The sequence below is a fragment of the Atta cephalotes genome (assembly GCF_000143395.1).
Source record: "Atta cephalotes unplaced genomic scaffold scaffold00029, whole genome shotgun sequence".
In the NCBI taxonomy this organism is placed as follows: Eukaryota; Metazoa; Arthropoda; class Insecta; order Hymenoptera; family Formicidae; genus Atta; species Atta cephalotes.
The window spans coordinates 1,533,866-1,550,369 of record NW_012130093.1 but is presented as its reverse complement, the minus strand read 5'-3'; the positions used below and the strand labels follow the sequence as shown (position 1 = coordinate 1,550,369).

The 16,504-nt window shown below is 29.0% G+C and overlaps 1 protein-coding gene across 1 annotated transcript in view; it reads left to right on the top strand.

Annotated features, from left to right (window-relative positions):
- Positions 1 to 318: 318 nt before the first annotated feature.
- The window catches only part of LOC105620812 (transposable element Tc3 transposase), a 25,580-nt gene continuing 9,394 nt past the window's right edge, over positions 319 to 16,504 (top strand). The window contains exons 1-3 of the mRNA XM_012202295.1: positions 319 to 765; positions 812 to 974; positions 14,286 to 14,537. Of these exons, the coding sequence (XP_012057685.1) occupies positions 319 to 765; positions 812 to 974; positions 14,286 to 14,537 (862 nt within the window). The remainder of the gene's footprint in view (positions 766 to 811; positions 975 to 14,285; positions 14,538 to 16,504) is intronic.

Below are 16,504 nucleotides of genomic sequence, written 5' to 3'. Positions count from 1 at the left end.
TATTGGAACATTTGAATATCAATCAAATTGTTGATACATGCTATTTAACATCCACTTGTTCACGTTTACACTATTTCGAAAAGATTGTTTACATTATACATTATGCGCGTCGTTTTAGTCTGGCTGCGTTACTACTCAGTGTTCTCAATGTGTTATTATTATCAATTATCCTTTATTCTCTTTGTTTAAATTTAATTAGCTCAGTTATATTTCTAGTGGAAATTTACAATTGAAAACATATTTTATAAAAATAAAAACCATAGAATTATAAGAGTTATTTATTATATATTACTATTTCTTCCGTTTATAGTACACAGAATGGGTCAAAAAAAAGAATTAAACGTAGAAACACGTGCCGTAATTGCAGCACTACATAAAGAAGGATATTCTACACGACAAATATCGTCGAAAACTAAGGTTTCTCAGACTGCAGTTGTGAGGACGTTAAGAAGAAAGCAAGAAACCGGGTTAAACACTAGCCGCCATCATTCTGGAAAACCCAAAGTAACCTCAAAAAGTGAAGATAAGTTCATCTGTATTCAAAGTAAGCGTTCGCGACTTCGTACTGCACCAGAAATTCGCGAAGAACTAAATGCTACCAGAGAGAAGCTTGTATCTGTAACGACTATCCAACGTCGACTTCGTGATCATGGATTAAAAGGATGTGTGGCTGCTAGAAAACCACTGCTACGTAAACAAAATAAGGTCAAAAGATTGCAATGGGCAAAGAAACATAAAACCTGGTCGATTAATCAATGGGAAAAAGTATTATTCACGAATCAAAATTCGAACTTTTTGGGAAAAAACATAGGAAGTGCATTCGTCGCCAGATCGGCGAACGTATGAAAGAGCACTGTGTGGTACCATCGTGAAATATGGAGGTGGTTCGATTATGGTTTGGGGATGTTTTGCTGGAGAAAAAGTTAGCGATCTCATAAAAATCGAAGGGATTATGGATCAACGGCAATATCACAGTATTTTAAAATTCCATGCTTTTCCGTCTGGAAAGAAAATAGCTGGTCGTGGTTTTTTGTTTTCCAATAGGATAATGATCCTAACATACATCAAAATTGTGCAGAAACTATATTAACAACAAAGAAAAGAAAAAAGAGTTAAAATGCATGAATTGGCCCCCTCAATCACCTGTTCTAAACCCAATTGAACTGTTGTGGGATGAATTGGATAGAAAAATGAGACTAATGAATCAAAACCAACTGTGGAAGTTCCTGCAAGTATCTTGGACTGAAATTTCCACTCTGACTTTGAAGAAATTGATAGAAAGGATGCCAAAAATATGTACAGCTGTTTTGCGGGCTAAAGGAGGCTATTTTGAAGAGTCTAAAATATAAATAAAGTTATATAATTCAATTATTTTTATGGTAATTTTTAATTCATCGACCGTTTTGCTTTACACCGGAAATTTTTAACTAACATTTGATGCTAAAAATGTTGATTATTGATATAAAACACATAAATATAGAGGTGAGTCTAAACTTTTGACCGGTACTGTATATATATATATATATATATATCTTAAAATATATATTTACAAAGTCTAAATGCACACACGTGTAAAAAATTATACAAATTTTACTTAAATCTTTTATATTTTATTATTCTAATGATAATTACATATATGAGCATGGATAACGTTAATAATTAATTCTCGAAAATGATATGTCGTAATGTAACTTTTTATTACATGGCTGAATTTGTAAAAAAATAATCTTTAATTTGGTAAATAAAAATTGAAAATTTAAGAAAATTACGGGTGGTGAGAGTATTTTGTTAAACAAAAAAATAAAAAAAATTTTTTTTTTACAACTTTGAAGTACCCTTGAAACCGTACAACTTCTGTTTAAAAAACTTTTTTCTATCTTTTATATTTCCGATAATATTCGGTTCGAAAGAAAAATATCGTTTTTTTTCAAAGATGTGTTTTACCCCCTAAACATGAATTAGTGCATGTATAAAAAAGCTGCTTCTTAGATTTTCGTGTTTTACAATATATTTCATGGAGAATTAAGTCGGTTCCGGACAGTTATAAAATTTCCCTTGTAAGTTACTTAAGTATTGAACTTTGTTAAAACTTAAAAAATTAGTTTGAAATGTGTGTAAATAATCACATGTGATCAAAAAGTGAATTCTTAATGAAACAAAACTATTCTGGTAACCTTAAAAATATAGTTAAAAACTTTTGTTCTCAGTGAAAAGCAAAACATAATTAAATGGAAAAATGGAAAGTTGTTAATCCTTTAATTGGCATGAATAAATCGCAAAAGTTCAGACACGATCCCGGAACGTGCACAAAGATTCGCTGTGTGCAAGTCGAGTATTCCCTGAAATGAAGCAACATGTTGTGACGACCTACTGAAACTGTGTTTTTTATTGCGGTATTTTCTGAATTGATGCAATAAATTGAAATGAAACAAATGTGTTTATTTTACTTCAATTAATTGCCTCATATACACCAATTCAGAGAGTGTAGCAATAAAATACAGACCTAATATTATATATACAAAGCGCAGTGTTTCTTCGTGCGCAACATGTGTTCAAACTTCCACATCATAGACATAAAGCAATACGGACTTAATGTCTAAAATCAGATTATCGATCTCGAGTCAATATCTTTTGTTTTTTTATTTAAAAATATACATATAAAGTGTAAATAATGACGGTAGGAAAGTCACCATGGCACTTGGGTACTGAGTAATGAGATATTGCGATATTAAGCAGTTTCAAAAAGTAACATCGTAGAGATCAAACGGTTCATTATAAAGGATCCTGCCTGTGAAGACTTTTTATCAGGACAACAAAATCTACAACATATCAAATTTTAGCCAATTCCATCGAAATCCAATTTTCATAAGGTTTGTGCGAGGTCCTTTGAAATTTCTGCCATATCAGAATTCACCTGTAGTTGCTACTTTGCATTGAAGTAGACAAATGCGCAAATGAAACATTTTTAACTTCAAAATGATCAAGTCGATTATGAATATCATACACACATAATATAAGTGAAAACGCTGTTGTGGGAGTAATTCAGCGCCCATAAATTTGAGAGATATTTAAAGACGTACGATGTATACCTCAAATCTTCTTCAACAATCTGAAGAACGTTCAAATAGTTCTCTTTCAAAACGGCCGTCAATTTCCTAATCGAAGTCTCTTCCAAAATGAGCTCTTGAGTTCTTTGGACGAATTCCGGAGTCGTTGTTGTTTTTTCCTTCGCATGTTTCTTCTTTGCCAGAGAACCTTCCTCGAATTCTTCTGAAGCTGCTTATCTCTTGGCAACATCATAGGTCGTTGATTTCGAATATTCAAAAAACATTATTATATTTCTTGATATCCTTCCGGCACACAAACTTTCAATGATCGCTGCCCTTCGCTTATACTCCTTCATAATCGACTTGACTATCTTGAAGTCAGAAATGTTTCATTCACGCGTCTGCCTTCAATGCAAAGTAGCAGCTACAGGTGAATTTTAATATGGCGGAAATTTCAAATATAATTTTGTCTATTCTAATGGCTCACTCTGTACATAATTTTGCATAATATGTGTGCGTGCGTGCGTGCGCGCGCGCGCGATCTAGTAAAAGAATTATTGCAAAAATTATTCCTGAAATTATTCCACGTTTTGAAACATTTCGAAATTGTTGAAAATTTGCTGAAATTTTTCTGAAATACTAAAATTTTGTTAAAAAGTATTCCAAAATGTGTAATAATTTTAGTAAAATTATTCCATCAAAGTGTATGTGATATTATAATTATTATATATTATATACGTATCTCCGAAACTAGCCGAGGCTTTCGTATTTGTAAATTTAGATATTTTAAAAAATTTTCAACAAATTTTTTATTAATTTTATTATCAAATTTTCTTAAATAATACTGCAAAATCGATGTTTCTGCGCTAAAAAGGTGCTTCTAAATCGCTTCTGAAGTGCAAACATTTTTAAAGCGCTTTTTACACGCATAATTATTTTTTTATATTTCAGTGTGACTTAAAATCTGTCAAATTCTCATGCAATGAAAGTGCGTAACTGATAACAGTTTTGAGATTCTTGCAGTCACAAGAGCGCTGCCAAAACGCTTTGCAAATTTGCGCTGTTGTGCTACGTGGGAGTCATTCTGCTAACATAATATAATATATGTGAAACTTATATTAAAATTGAACAAAAGTAAAAACTTACATTTTTACAACTAGAGTGTCACCTAGACATTTTTTAAATACAAAAGCTTTATAGCTAGTAATAAAGAAAATGTAATATCACTTGTCGAATTATGAAAACGAACAATGCTAAGAGATAAATGTTCAGAAGTAGTGCTCCTTCAAAAACCGGAATTTTTTTCGGTAAAACTGCATTACCGACGACTTCATCGATTTCAATGATCTTGATCCTGAGTCACTATTAATAAATTATAACTGTGCTCGTTATTTGTTAGGAAGTTATTAACAAAAATGTTTAAGAAATAATATTGAAACAGGGAAAGGAGATGGGGTGAAAGTCGTGCCTACCTGAAGCAGGGAGAGGAAGGTGGAGTGAAAATCGCTCCGCGTGGAAGTGTTGCGCCCCTGAAGCAAGGGAGGGAAGGTGGAGTGAAAGTCGTTTCCGCGCATGGAAATCATGCGCCTCTAAAACAGAGAAGGAGATGAGGTAAAAGTCGCTTCGCGTGAAAATCGTGCATCCCTGAAGCAGGAAGATAGATAAGGCGAATGAATATCACTTTGCGTGGAAAGTCACGCGCCCCTTGGCAAGGGGAAAGTTTGACGAGAATCGCTTTGCGTGGAAAGTCATAAAATTTTAAAACAAAAGAATTTTTCATATAGCAGAAAAATGTCATTATTTTTTAAACTTTTGTTGTTAATAACTTCTAAATGAATAACGAGCGACGGTTAAAATTTATTGGAGGTGACTCAGGATCATGACCTTGACAACATATTATTGAAATAATGAGGTCGTCGTAATATACATTTTACCTTTTTTTTCTTCAATAATAAAAATAGTTGTAAAAAGACATTTATATCATGTTTTACGAGAGAATTTGTCGTTTTTGTGGGAAAAATTCTATTTCAAAAACAAATAAAACAATTTTATTTTTGTATGTGACAAATCGTATGTTCCTAGACAAGGAAGAGAGATGGAGTGGACTTCATTTCTCTTTGCATACACTTAAATATGGAGTCTAGGGATGTTTATTCATTATTCGATAATATCGAATATTTAATATTTTTTGCTCAATATAAAAATATTGAATAAAAAATTATGAATAAAATATTGACTAAATATTTTTTTATTATTTATATTCACTCTCCATTTTTATGAATACTTTTGAGTGTATTCAGTAGTCGGTACTACACTGAGCCTGACTGAGCGTGAACTCTTGAATTTGTTTGGTTGGTCTGTACTTTTAGATCCAACGAAATATGTCAATTAGATGCAAGAGCGCTTAGTAGTGAATTTATAAAAAAAAATGATCATTAAATACATTTTCCTCCAATTATATTTCTTAACTTTTGTTTTTATTTTAGATTTTTGAATTAATATTTAAGGACTAGTGAGTGATTAGTTATTGAAACATAAAGGAGTTATATTTATTGTTTATAATATCGATTGGGACTATAAATAAATGGAGTCTTTCCTACATCAATGTCGAATATATATATATATATATATATATATACAGATCTTCATTCATAAGTTTAAGTAAAAAAATTGAGTCTTTTTTTAATCTATTCATTGTGCAATATATTCAATATAATGTCTATTCAATATAATGTTTATTCGGAATAAATATAGATAGTTTTAAATATCTGAATATATTTATAATCGATATTTTTGCTCGATATTGATGTGTCTAATTGTGAACAGGTTATATTTTTTGGTGGAAATGCGACTCCCACAAGAGTCAAATAAAAAACATACGCTTCCACGCATATACTTTATTACGCGAAACGATCTATCATTTATTCTTATCATTAACAAGACTTAGAAATTCGTATAATAGCATATTGAAAGATGAACTGCGAGAACTACGTCAACTATTTACAAAATATCTGTGACTTTCCGTGATTTTCTGACTTTGTTTACATTCTTTAAAAGATTAGTACGGCATATGTAAAATTCATTATCATATTATGGAAAGTTAATTTATTATATCTCCTAAACCGGCGTCACTTACTTCTTGCAGAAAATCAGAATACTTTCCCTTACAACATATCTAAAGACACTCAAATCGATGAAATGTAACCTAAAGTATACATTTACCAAATAAAAAATAACCGTCTTATCCGTTTTTTGAAATAAAATTTTTTCCACAAAAACTATAAACCCTTCTTAAAACTTTGTATACATATCTTTTCACACTCAGAAAAAATGTAGCAGATACAATTGGAGAGTGTCTACTCTTCTACAAATAATAGTACAAATAGATACAGAGATATTATAATTCGTAACAATGAATCTAAAATGTTGTTTTAAGAAATATGTTTTAAATCAATTGATAAACTGCAGGCTATAAAATATTGCAATATTAACAAAACCTAAAAAATTTTGTGATTTTAAATAATTTTGTTGCAATTTATTGCATTTGTTGTGAAAATATATTAGGTATGGGAAAAAGTTCGTGGCATTTTTCCCATTGGATGGCATTAAAAAAACGCCACGAACTTTTTCTCACACCTAATAATAGCGATTAACTTAAAAATCTATCACATTTAATAGAACTTTGCGTAGTAAGTTGTATGTTTGTTTATTATATATGGCAAGTATTTATTATATATGGCATATATGTAAATTATAATAATAATCGATAGCAATATTCTAACTTACAGGTCTATAAATGCCTTGTAGAACATTTATTGCAACAACTTATAGAACAAACTTCTACAAAGAAATTATAATATAAAACTATTGTAGCTAAATAAAATAATAGTTACTACAAATTGTAAAAGTTGTAAACAAAATTAGTAGTAATAATCATCTAACATTTTACATGTTTCTACATTTATTAATTCTAAAGGATATTTTTACAATTTGTATTATGGGATGTGAGGAAGTAATATTGTAAATTAGTTTTTGACATTAGTGATGTATTTTCTTTCCGTGACTAGGATAATATTTCGTTAAAAGTGTTTCGGACTTAAACGTAGCACTCTCCAACAGAAGAGATGATATGACCAATCTTCCAATCATATTTTAGACATAATTAAGCGATACGAACTAGGTCAACAAGGATATGCACAGGATTCTGTTTTATTGATGGTTGTCACTGTTGTTAATTAGCGACAATCATCAATGAGATAGAGAGCCGCGCTTTTTTCTATAAGCTTGTCATTGACTATCGATAGTTAACGATAGAGATAACTATTGATAAGATGTTAGAGAATTTCCTGCACAGAAGAGATATTTGGAATGGCGACAAAAGGTTATGGAAAGTCCTTACGATATCACGGGGTACAAACAGATACCATTGAAAATTATTATATTGAAAATTACATTCCATGGCCACGATGGAAACGCCAAAAATGTACTTGCGTACTTGCCATTATTTAGCAGTCATTACCTATGAATCAGAAAATGAAGGAAAAAATCGATTACTTCTAGTTGATCATGATTTGATAACGAAAAAATGATTCTGAAGAACAAGAATAAGTATTATAGGAAAAAGTCATGCATGCACCATGCAGACACCAGAATATTTTACAAATTATAGATTATAGAAAATATCTATAATTACTGTAAAACAATTTATTCTTTATGTTTAATGTAAAGTAAACAAATTGTATTCACAGTGACTGTGAAAAACTATATAAAACAAACAAAACATTATTATAAATTAATGTTAGGTATTTTTAATATTAAGAATATTATTTTATAAAACATTACAATAACGCAATACATTTTAATTAAATTTTATAGCCAGTGTATAACAAGTTACTCTTAATATAATTATTTAAAACATTGCAAAAAATTTTTTTATTTTTTATTGATAAAATTTATTTGTTCGTTTCACAGAGTCACAATTTTTGTATTTGCATGTGACAAAACAAATTTACTACAAAATTGTAGCTAATCTGTATTTTCTATTTTCTATTACAATTTAAAGTAAATTATCTAACAAAAAAATTAAGATCACAGTATTGTATTAATTTTTTTCCAACACAGTTTTCTCACTGTACAACTACTAGTTCTGAGACCCCATTTCTGAACATTTACTATTTATAAAACTACCAATAAAATAGAAAGTTTAAAGGAAGATTTACATTTAATGCAAACTATGTGTATGTTTGTGTTATGACGCTGGTATCACTCTGTATGAAAGGCTCGCTCATCAAGGCGACGTGAAATAACGACAATCTCGTTGTTATAATAATTTAAGCTTTATTTTCGAGTAGGAATTAAGATTTGTTCAAAATGGGCGATAGGCGATTCTCGTGGTCTGAGAATTGATCGCTCGGTTAGACGTACACATGTAACTCGCACTTGGTACGACTTTAAATAATTTCTCGCAGCCGTTAGAAAGAATTCGTATTGCGGGCAGCAATGAGATCGGCGAATCTCGTCGGAGACTCATGTAATTTTCGTGCATTGAATGCTCTCGCAATCAGCGTAGATCGGTACGGGATAAAATACAGCATTGAAATACGCGATGAAACTTCCGTGTGATTCATTCTGAATATTCAGGATAAGACGCATTGAGCACGAATATCGATAGATCCGTATTGATCGGGAAGCGAACTGAACTCTCACACACGAAATGTGTGTGCGATAATCAACTTTTTGAGTATCGCGCAAGAAGGCGTGCCATCTGAGATACCATAGCGATGATTAGAACAAAAACGAGATATATACTGTTTTGAACAAAAATGTCAGCAATAGGCATGATTAAACAAGAATGGCTCGGTTTATGAACTGTTTACTTACCATCCCCAAGAATATATTTGAAATAACGATAATTTCGGAACAGCGTATATAAAAATTACTTAGCAAAAACTCAAAATGATACATAACAGATCAGTAGTTGTAAAAAAAAACGAATAGCTCAGGTTAGGAGCTATTTATGAACTTTCAAATTCCATGGAATAAAATTTTTTAGTTCGCCATCTTTAACAGGAATTTTAATTTAAAAGTGCGCAGAAAAAAATATTTTATATATAATTATGTAAAATTATATAAAATTAAATATAATTTGATATATAATTATATATAATTTTATATGTAAATTTACATACAGGGTTTTCAAAAAGTCTGGAAATGCTAAAATATTTCAAAAATAATCAACTCTAGCGAAAAATATATAAAAGCAAAGTTGTAAGATTTCAAAAAAATCTAACTAATGATAAGAGATTGACCTTGGATGACTAATGCCGGCGTTACTGTAATTTTCAAGTCTTATAATCGAAAAGTACTTCATGAAAAATTATTTTATTATGTGTTTTAGAAAGCTCTCAAGGTGCTATAAGAATATGCAATGAAAAATAGGGGGTTCCATTTAAAAAATTCAACTTGACCTTCATGACTCGCAGACTCCCAATGTCAATCTTTTATCATCAGTACATAGATTTTTTTGAAGCCCTATAACTTTGCTTTTATATATTTTTCACTAGAAAAAGTATCTCGTTTTTGAGATACTTTAGCATTTCCAGATTTTTTTGAAGATCCTGTGTAATTATATATAAATATATGTGTATGTGAAGAGCAGTTTATTTTCCAAATTTATGATTTTCGTGCATAATAGTGCCACAAATAATAAATAGTTTCGAAAACTTCTTCGATCACAAAAATCAGTGTTTTTGAAGATATATTAAAATTTATTTAGAACGGCAGTTTTCAGGTCAATAACATTTTTAACTAAAGCGACCAGTATATCTTTATTTAACGTTTTCAAGCTTTACATTTAACATTTATAAGTAATTTTTTTGTGCCCTAGAAAAAAGAAACTAATAAATTATATACATTTTGGCGCAAGACTAAAACTACCAATTAACTTAATTATATTTTAATAAAAAGGCAGCTTTCAGGCAATACATTTTCATGATAAAAAGAAACGATTAATTCATTTTACTGATTTACTATAATCATATATGAAAGAATATGGCATCTGCTAACGTATATACTAAACGTATATACTATTACTAAAATGCAGTATTAAATAGAAGCATAAGAATAAAATTCTATGTTTATATAAAAATTCTGAAATGCATCATTTCGTTAAAAATTAAATTATATACAGACCAGTTTTCAGGTCTTGCACTCTTTCGTACATCTTAATAGAAAATTATAAGTTCCAATAACTGCAGTTTGATAATAGAAAATATGATAATAGATGACTAAGGGATAATTAAAACTAGGTTTACAATTCTTAAAAAAAAATGTTAGAATGTCCTAAAACAGTATTTTTTTCAGTTGTCCCTTCAGTTTTTTTTATATCAAAAACTAACGATCTAAAAACTGCCGTTCTATTATTATCTAAAATTACCGTTTTAGCAAAAATTTTAATATCATTATTAAAATTTTTGCTGAAACTTAGTTCTCTCTCTATATGTCGCAATTTTAGACTGTTTAGTTTTCGACAAAAAGATCAAAAATTGTTAATTTTTTGTACGATCACTTTGACAAAGATGTGTTCATCTTAAAAGAAAATCAATTCCTGTAATTCCTTTAAATAAGGCTTTGGTCACACGAACTACTTATGTTCGCTTAAACGATCGATTCCGATTTTATTCCGTAGTTTGTCATATACTGATATTAAAATCGTTGACTCTGTTAACGATAATGACTAATGCGATAATCAAATCTAATTACAGCTTCGTTCACTGTATTTGAATCTTGATCGATGGTATTAAAATTGTTGCTAAAACGATAGTTTTTAGATCTATGATGTAGCAACATATTGTGATATGCAAAATAGCATATTTCAGACCGATAGTATTAAAATCTTTGCTGATCACTTTGATAGAGATTTGTTTATTTTAAGAAGCAAATGATTTCTTCAAAATCAGACTTTGCTCGTACGAACTCTTCTTGTTCGTTTAAACAATCAATTTTATTTCGCAGTTTATCATACACTGATGTTAAAGTCGATCATTGAATGAATAATGCGATATGCTGATAATCAAATCTAAAGCAAAGAGAGCTCTAATGAGAGCAGCTCTAATGAGAGCATAATAATGTTTTTGAATCATCTCTAAAAGGCTGAGAGTATTAAAATTTTTTGGAAACGATAGTTTTCAGGTTTATAAAAACATTTTTTGTAAAAAAATAAGCAATCTGAAAACTGCCATTCCATTGCTACATATAGACTTGAAAACTATCATATCAGCAGAAATTTTAATATTCTCGACCTTTCAAATATTATTCAAATACATTGAATGAAGCTGTTATTCGATGCTTCAGATTTGATCATCATGTCGTTCATCTCGCCGTTCAACATAATCGACAATTTTATCATCAGTATATGATAGATTGAGGAATACAATCGATTAGCAATTTTAGCAAACAAGAAGAATTGGTATTAATAAAATTCTGTTTTAAAAAATTATTGAGATCAAGTTTAGACATTTCGGTACTCTTGGAAAACGATCTGAAAACTGTCATTCTACTGTATGTATACTGTATGTATATGTATAGACCTGAAAATTACTATTTGAACTAGATTTGAACATCATGATTTTTGCATATTAGAATTTTATAATAAGAGTTAAAACAAACCGCCGTCATATACAACTAAGTTAACATTGATAGGCACTAATTTTATAATATTTAGATTGAATATTACTATTAGATGTGTTTAAATATACAATTATGTTAACATATATGACATACGTCTTTAAAGATATGAAATATAAGTTAAATATTTATTAATATTAAAGTGACACTGTTTTCGATTATAATAGTATATGTATATAGAAGAGCAGTTTTCGGATCGATTTTAACATGAATCGGTTTCGAGGTAGTTTTTAAATTCTGAAAGCTACATATGTTTAGTAATAATTTCAGGAATTGTCTTTAAAATGATCGTAAATAATAATGTTATTTATAAGGTAAACTTTATATATATTGTATATATTTATACAGTTTAGTTACGAGACTAATTACTTGCCAAATCTTATATAATATAAATATATAGTTTGGACATGTTTGCACATGTTCAACGGAACAAGTTATAGGAACTTAATAAATTTAATGTACTAAGAGACTGTATATTTACGACAAACGACAAAAATGCAAAAGACAATCTTCTTATCGATTCTCGAAAATGTAACATTACCATATTTAATAAGCATCCTCAATTCTCGAGAAAATGTTTAAAATTCAGATTTTTTATTGACTCAAACTTTAATATCATGCAATAAATATTTGCAATGTTGTTATATGAGTTTCTTCACGAATTTAATTATTTACTTTATATAAATTCCCAAGTAATTAATGTTGTAACTAAACTGTTTATAAGCATATATAACATATATATAGCTTTTTTTATAAATAATAACATTTATATACATTTAATATAAAAATATTGTTATCTGTTGGAAGTTTTAAGGATGTTATACAAAGAAATAAAATAACGATTGTTTTCAGAATAGTCCCTGAATCTACCGATAAACATATATGACTTTCAGATCAACCTGAAAACTACCAGAAGTCCTCGAAACTTCCGAGTCATGCCAAAAATCAATCTGAAAACCGCCTTTCTACATACGTATAGCTATATGCAATTATATTATAAAATATGTCCATTTATATAGAATTATATATATTTTTATATAATTTTATATAATTATATATAAAACATTTCTTTCCAAGGGAGGCTGAACATCCAATTAGTCCCCCAATATCTTAAAATTCATAACAAGGAATCTCCGATGAGAGCATAATTAGGAATTTTTTATGAACTCTTAAGGTAGTTTACCTCAATTATACGAATCAACGACAGACTCAAACATGACTAAATTTCAAGTAAATATATCGCCATGTAAAATTTAAAAAAATAATAAGCGAAGTATATTTTATATACTTATAATATTAAATCAAAGAATAAATTAATTTAAGAAAAAAAGAAAACGTCCATATCACGTAGTAAATAAGAGAAATTCGATCGTGGTAACGTTGCATTTTTATAAGCAAATGAATATAGGCATTTTTGCATTTTTATAAGCAAATGAATATAGGCAAATTATTTGTCAAGATATTTATACAAAAGAAAAAAATGTCCGCACATGTATTATAAAGAAAAATATATTAAAAGTACAATTTTAGCAAAAAAAAAGTATAAAGCGGCTCTCACGAAGAAACGACAAAAATGCGAAAGACAATCTTCTTATCGGTTCTCGAAAATGCAACATTGCCATATCTAATAGACATCCTCAATTCTCGAGAAAATGTTTAAAATCCAGATTTTTTATTGACTCAAAATCTCAAAATTTAATATCATGCAATAAATATTTGCGATGTTATTACATGAGTTTCTTCACGAATTTAACTATTTGACTTTTTAACTTTTTTTCATTAACTTTTTGAATATGATTTCGCTATATTCAAAACAAAATTCATATCGCATCACAGCAAAAATAGCTATACTACAATGGTAGATATAGAAAAATTTACGATGTTTGATCGGTTATATGTATATTAGAAATGGACGATAATTTGAGCTCATCTTTTACAGGCATATGTATTAATATCTAAATTATTTGAGACGAAAATTTCAAGATATTCTTGAATAATGCATTTTAGGATATAACTATCTTAAATCAGTATAGTTGCGATTTTTGAGTTTCATCCCTCAAAACAACATTAAAACTAATCAAGTTCAAAAGGAAATCCTTAGAAAATAACATTGAATCTACAATACCTTTCAGGCATATTGTTCCAGTAATAATGCATTACAAAAATATACAATATAAAAATATATATTTTTTTTAGCCTTTAGCAGGAGCACTACCTTGCATTCAACACTCAAAACAGAACTATATTTGAAAATAAAAAAATTAATGATTTCATAACGAAGAATTATCTGATTTATGAGTTCTATCTTATGATTCTATTATTAGAATAATTTTTATAATTTGACATTTCATTATAATTTAGTAACATGATAATTACAGTAAGATTTACAATTTAATATGTTATTTAATGTATTGCTTATATATACTCATTATAATATGAACGTTTTGCATTATTAATTCACAATGTGATGTTTTATTTTAAGATACATAAATATGTACAATATACATAGCTAGGATATATACAATAAAATATTTATGTTATATTTTTGACAAGATACGCGCGGGCGGATTGTCAGTGTGATTGCAATTTTTAGCAGCATCAACTCGGCTTTCGACGAGCTTCGGGTCCATGTGCCAACCTTTCCTTACGAAAAGCGACTGTCAAAGATTGATACCTTGCGCCTGGCCATAGCATATATTGCTCTCTTGCGCGAGGTTCTAGCAGCCAGGCTTGATCCCTTGACATACGTCGAGAGGTGTCTTAGAGGTGAAATAAATGGCGAACGAGCTGAATGGAACACGAGTGGTACGTTTACAATCATCTAAATATTTTAAATACATTATAACACATTAAAAATTATAAGTATAAAAGTTATAAACAACCTATGTATTCTATAACGATTCTATAACTGGGTCAACGTCAGATATCAACTTCCGAATGTCGGGCCTGTATTGGCTGTAACATCGCGTCGATATAATATCCAAATTATAAAATTATAAAAAGAGTACTTTATCCAAAAGAGTATAATATCCAAATTATAAAAAGAGTACTTTAAAATTATAAAGATAAAAAAAATTTTCTTTATTTTTTGTTTAATAAAATATCTCCGCTATCCATATTTTCTTAAATTTTCTTAAATTTTCAAATTTCTTTTTTATCAAATTAAAGATTATTTTTTATGAATTCAACCATATAATATAATAAGTATAATAAAGTTATGTTAAAATCATTTTCGAGAATTAATTATTAATGCTTCCGTATATACATAATAAATACTCATATGCATAAGTAATTGTTATCGGAACAGTAAAATATATGAAAACTTGAAAAGATGCTTAAGTAAAATTTGTATATTTTTCTATCTATTTGTATATGCTTTATGTATATGCTTAATATGTATTAAAATTTTGTATACAATATGTATATATATATATATATATATATATATATATTTGTATACAATATGTATATATATATAAAATATATATATAATAATATATATATATATATAATAAAATAAATAGTGTGTGTGTGTGTGTGTGTGTGTGTGTGTGTGTGTGTGTGTGTGTGTGTGTAGATATATGTATTATATATTATACTTATATATTTAGATTTTCTAAATATATAATATTTTTAAGATATATATACGTATTAATCCTGTTATTATTTCATTTATGCCTAAATTCTAAACAAAATTGTAAGGTTCGTAACATATTCTCGTGAGATTTATAAGAATTTTGAAGTGTTTATATCTCATACGATATTTTTACAGACAGCTTTTTACTAGCCATAAGATTAATAAGAAATCGTAAATATTTACGAATAATCTTACGCATATATACGCATAAAATTAGAATACTGGTTATAAGTTCTTACGAGTTTTACGAAAACAAGTTATGAATTTTACGATTCTGCTTAGAATTGACATATTAATTTCTTCTATGAATAAAAATTAAAAATAATTTTATTCCAAATCCATTCTTTTATAATAAAATTATTGCATCAGATTGAATCTTTAAAAAATAAATATTTGAAAAATTGTTGCATTTAAAAATACATTGAATTGTTAGAAAATATATATTTAACAACTATATTTAATATGTTTGTGTGACGCTGATGTTACCTTGTATACAAGACTCACTCATCAAGTCGGTGTGTAATAATGACGACTCTCTTTGTTGTAATAATTTAAACTTTATTCGTTAGTCGGAATTAAGATTTATTCGAAGCGAGCAATGCTCATAATCCGATGACTGATGCATACGATTAGACACGTGCATGTATAACTTGGTATAACTTTAAATATCTTCTCGCAGCCATTAGAATTCGTATTGCGAGCAGCAACGAGACCGGAAAATCTCGGAAACTCAATTCTCGCGCACTGAATGTCCTCGCGTAACATTACGTGACAAACTATAGTGTTGAAACAGTGGTATGATTCGCTCTGAATATTCGAGATAAGATCTCTTAAGCGCGAGTATCGATAGATGATCCATATTGATCGAGATCGGGAAGCGAATTTAAGATTCGCACGCGGAACGATCATCAATTTTTCGAGTGTCGCGCAAGGGGGTCGCCATCTGACATAAACAGCATGATTAGAACAGGAGCGAGATACACGCACGTTTTGAACGAAATATTGGTCGCAGGCATGATTGAACAGGGACGGCTCAGTATCTATAAGCTGTTTACTTACCATCCCTGTGAATACATTGAAAATTAACGATGATTTCGGAACATATATATATATATATATATATATATATATATAT